The sequence below is a fragment of the Triticum dicoccoides genome, chromosome 3A, assembly GCF_002162155.2.
Source record: "Triticum dicoccoides isolate Atlit2015 ecotype Zavitan chromosome 3A, WEW_v2.0, whole genome shotgun sequence".
Taxonomy (NCBI): Eukaryota; Viridiplantae; Streptophyta; class Magnoliopsida; order Poales; family Poaceae; genus Triticum; species Triticum dicoccoides.
Window position 1 is genome coordinate 615,345,614 of NC_041384.1, and position 3,407 is coordinate 615,349,020.

Below are 3,407 nucleotides of genomic sequence, written 5' to 3' on the forward strand. Positions count from 1 at the left end.
AGAAGCGCGGCTTATATCTTCTATATCTAAATAGCTAGCCCCCACTAACATATTTCTCTTAACATGCAAGCATGCCACCTCATCATTCAACATGCATAGAAAAGGCTCACCTCAACATGCAACTATGCATATTAAAAATCCACTTCAACATGCAAACATGCATGCATGTAAAATTTCATTCTATTATGATATTAAATTTATTTCATATATAATTTTAAAAACTATTAATTTAAATATTCATGTTTCATATAACCAAAATCTCACTAAAATACTGCAAAATATTCCCGCAACAACGTGCGGGGCATCATCTAGTTTTTATAGAGATGCTCATAACTAGTGCTCTCCTCTATTGTGACCCGATTGGGACAAAGAGGCGACTGGAAAAGAGATCTGGATATGCGAGAGAGGGCCCATTTGGCCCACGGCCCAGCCCACTCCGGCCTTCCCAGAAACCCTAGCCACCCGCACGCCCTCGGTATGAAGTATAAACGACCCCATCTCGCCGCCCAGCTCTCTACCACCCTTCACCGCCGCCACAGTCTCCAGACCCTATCTCCCCCGTCGGAGCTCCCTGCCCCCAACCCCCCACCCCCAAACAACCATGGCGGACCGCGGCGGCGAGCGTGGTGGCGACCGCGGAGGCGAACGCGGCGGGTTCGGCCGCGGCTTCGGGCGCGGCGGGCGCGGGGACCGTGGCGGGCGCCGCGGCGGCCGTCGTGGCCCTCGCCAGGAGGAGGAGAAGTGGGTGCCCGTCACCAAGCTCGGCCGCCTCGTCAAGGAGGGCCGGTTCACCAAGATGGAGGAGATCTACCTCCACTCGCTCCCCGTCAAGGAGCACCAGATCGTGGAGCAGCTCTGCCCGGGGCTCAAGGACGAGGTGATGAAGATCACTCCCGTGCAGAAGCAGACCCGCGCCGGCCAGCGGACCCGCTTCAAGGCGTTCGTCGTCGTCGGCGACAGCAACGGCCACGTCGGGCTCGGCGTCAAGTGCGCCAAGGAGGTGGCAACGGCCATCCGCGGCGCCATCATCCTCGCCAAGCTCTCCATCGTGCCCGTCAGGAGGGGCTACTGGGGGAACAAGATCGGCCTGCCCCACACCGTGCCCTGCAAGGTCACCGGCAAGTGCGGCTCTGTCACCGTGCGCATGGTGCCTGCCCCGAGGGGTTCTGGAATCGTCGCCGCTCGTGTCCCCAAGAAGGTGCTCCAGTTCGCTGGTATTGATGATGTCTTCACTTCCTCGCGTGGATCCACCAAGACACTTGGCAACTTCGTCAAGGTATAAACTTCCCCTGCCTTTTTCCTTATTCTGCGATGCTCCCATCGTTGGTACTTTACTTTCAGTACATAATTGCTTGCATTATGTGTGCATAGTGTAGAATGTTCAGTTTAAATATGCTGAATCTTCTGTTCTGTTATGGAAGTTGATGATTGCTTTGTGCATAGTGCAGGATGTTCACTTTAAGTATTATAAGTACTTGTTAGATATAAGCTTGCATACTGTTTGCTGATTTACTCTGCTTGTTCTTCAATTGATTGATTGAAAATGTATTGCAACTTTTTTAAACAGTTCAGCTCATTTGTATAGATGCTTTTCCTAGTTGTTCATGTAATGCATTTTCGAGTTGCTGGATCATGGCATGTGTTCTAATACATTTTGTATTCATGTATTACAACCATTTAGACACTTCTGGTTGAGCATCTATTCTAACAGGGTGATACTGGTGTATTACAACCATTTTAGACATTTCTGGTTGAGCATCTAATCTCTTCTCTGTTTATACTATGGGTGTATTACAACCATTTTAGACATTTCTGGTTGAGCATCTAATCTCTTCTATGTTTATACTATGGGTGCCAAGATCTGTTTTATTTCACACCAGTCGGTTCTTATCATCTGTACAGATGATGATCTTAACTCCTGTCAGTCAGGTTGAATGCATTCTTGTTTGCGTTGACTAGTTGTCAACATGAGCTGTTAACTCTTTTGTTTCCAGGCAACCTTCGACTGCCTGATGAAGACCTATGGATTCCTCACCCCTGACTTCTGGAGGGAGACGACCTTCACCAAGGGGCCGTACCAGGAGTTCACCGACATCTTGGCGAAGCCGACAAAGGCCTTGATGCTTGATGCACCAGTTGAGAAGATAGAAGCTTAGGATGTTGGCGTAAATGGTTTTTGCTAGCTGGGAGCTGTGTAATGCACTTTGCTTTATTTAGTTATTAAGACTTTGAATCGTGCTGCTTCAGGATGTCTCTGTCTGCCGTCAAGTGTTGGTTTGTGGAACTATGCTACTCTCTTTTATCGTCAATGGATGCTACATAATTATAGATAAAAAATGACTGATTGCCATAATTATGGCTTCTATCTATGCTGCTTTGTGTTGTTGATGTTCTCTGCCTCACGTTCTGGGCCTGATGACGAATGGCGTAGTTTGGCTGCTGTGATTTCACCAGTCACTGCCTTTTGTATGCTGAAGAAATGACAAGGGCGTTTAGGCGTTGTACAAGCTGTATAATCAGTGCCATAAGTGATAATAACAAACTAATTAGTAAGGTAGGTGATTACTAAAAAGTGTTTGGTTCACAGCTAGATTTCATATGTAGCCACCGTAGATTGTATGGTGAGTATTGTATTTAGGTATTGCAAATCATTCAGCATGTGATGTGGTTCTAATACATTGGAATCGTGCAGGAGTTCACTTGGTGATGTTTAAGACAGCTGGAAGGATAGCATGTTCACTAACCATGTAAGTCCGTGTTATTTTGAACACAGCTTATTTCCACGCACTGCTGCTTGTCATGATGCTATGGTTGCACATCTCGTATTAGTATTATCAGGCACTTATTGTTATACCAACTTGATGAAAATGAGATAATTGACTCCTAATCATTTTGTGAAAATATTACGAGTTATCCAGAATTACATTGACCCTCGCTTCAGATATTTGTGGATCATAATGTTACTCTGTGTCGGAGTAATGGGCCACGTGTAGCCTAATCCGAACCCTAGAACCTTTCAAGACATCGGGGCCGGTTGTGCTCCTCAAGACGTCAAGATAGAACTCCGCCTTCCGGCGGCCGGTTGGCCGAGCGGCCGACTCCCGGAAGACGGCCATACTCGGGAAGGCGGCTCCAAGGCAGGCCGACTCCTAGCAGTCGGCCCATGGCGCCCTCAAAGTCTGCGCCCCCCATTAAGATGACAAGACAGGGTGTGGCTGCAGTGTAGCCCATCCCCTCGTATCTAAGGCCGGGCGTGGCCACAGTGCTCCGTACAGGCGGAGATCTCCGCCCGGCGCGACACTGTAGACACTCCGCCCCCTGACATCATTCCTGACAGGCGAAGCCCTGTTCCCACGACTGCTTGCCGGTACGGCCCGAAGACGGTGGGCCCTGCCGGTCAACGAGAG

At 48.8% G+C, this 3,407-nt stretch overlaps 1 protein-coding gene across 1 annotated transcript; it reads left to right on the forward strand.

Moving 5' to 3' along the window:
• The first annotated feature begins 586 nt into the window (after positions 1 to 586).
• Positions 587 to 2,369, forward strand: LOC119269605 (40S ribosomal protein S2-3-like). Its single transcript, XM_037551471.1, has 2 exons — positions 587 to 1,276; positions 1,995 to 2,369. The coding sequence occupies exons 1-2, from the start codon at positions 602 to 604 to the stop codon at positions 2,154 to 2,156; spliced, it is 837 nt and encodes a 278-aa protein (XP_037407368.1). The 5' UTR covers positions 587 to 601; the 3' UTR covers positions 2,157 to 2,369.
• The last annotated feature ends 1,038 nt before the right edge of the window (positions 2,370 to 3,407 follow it).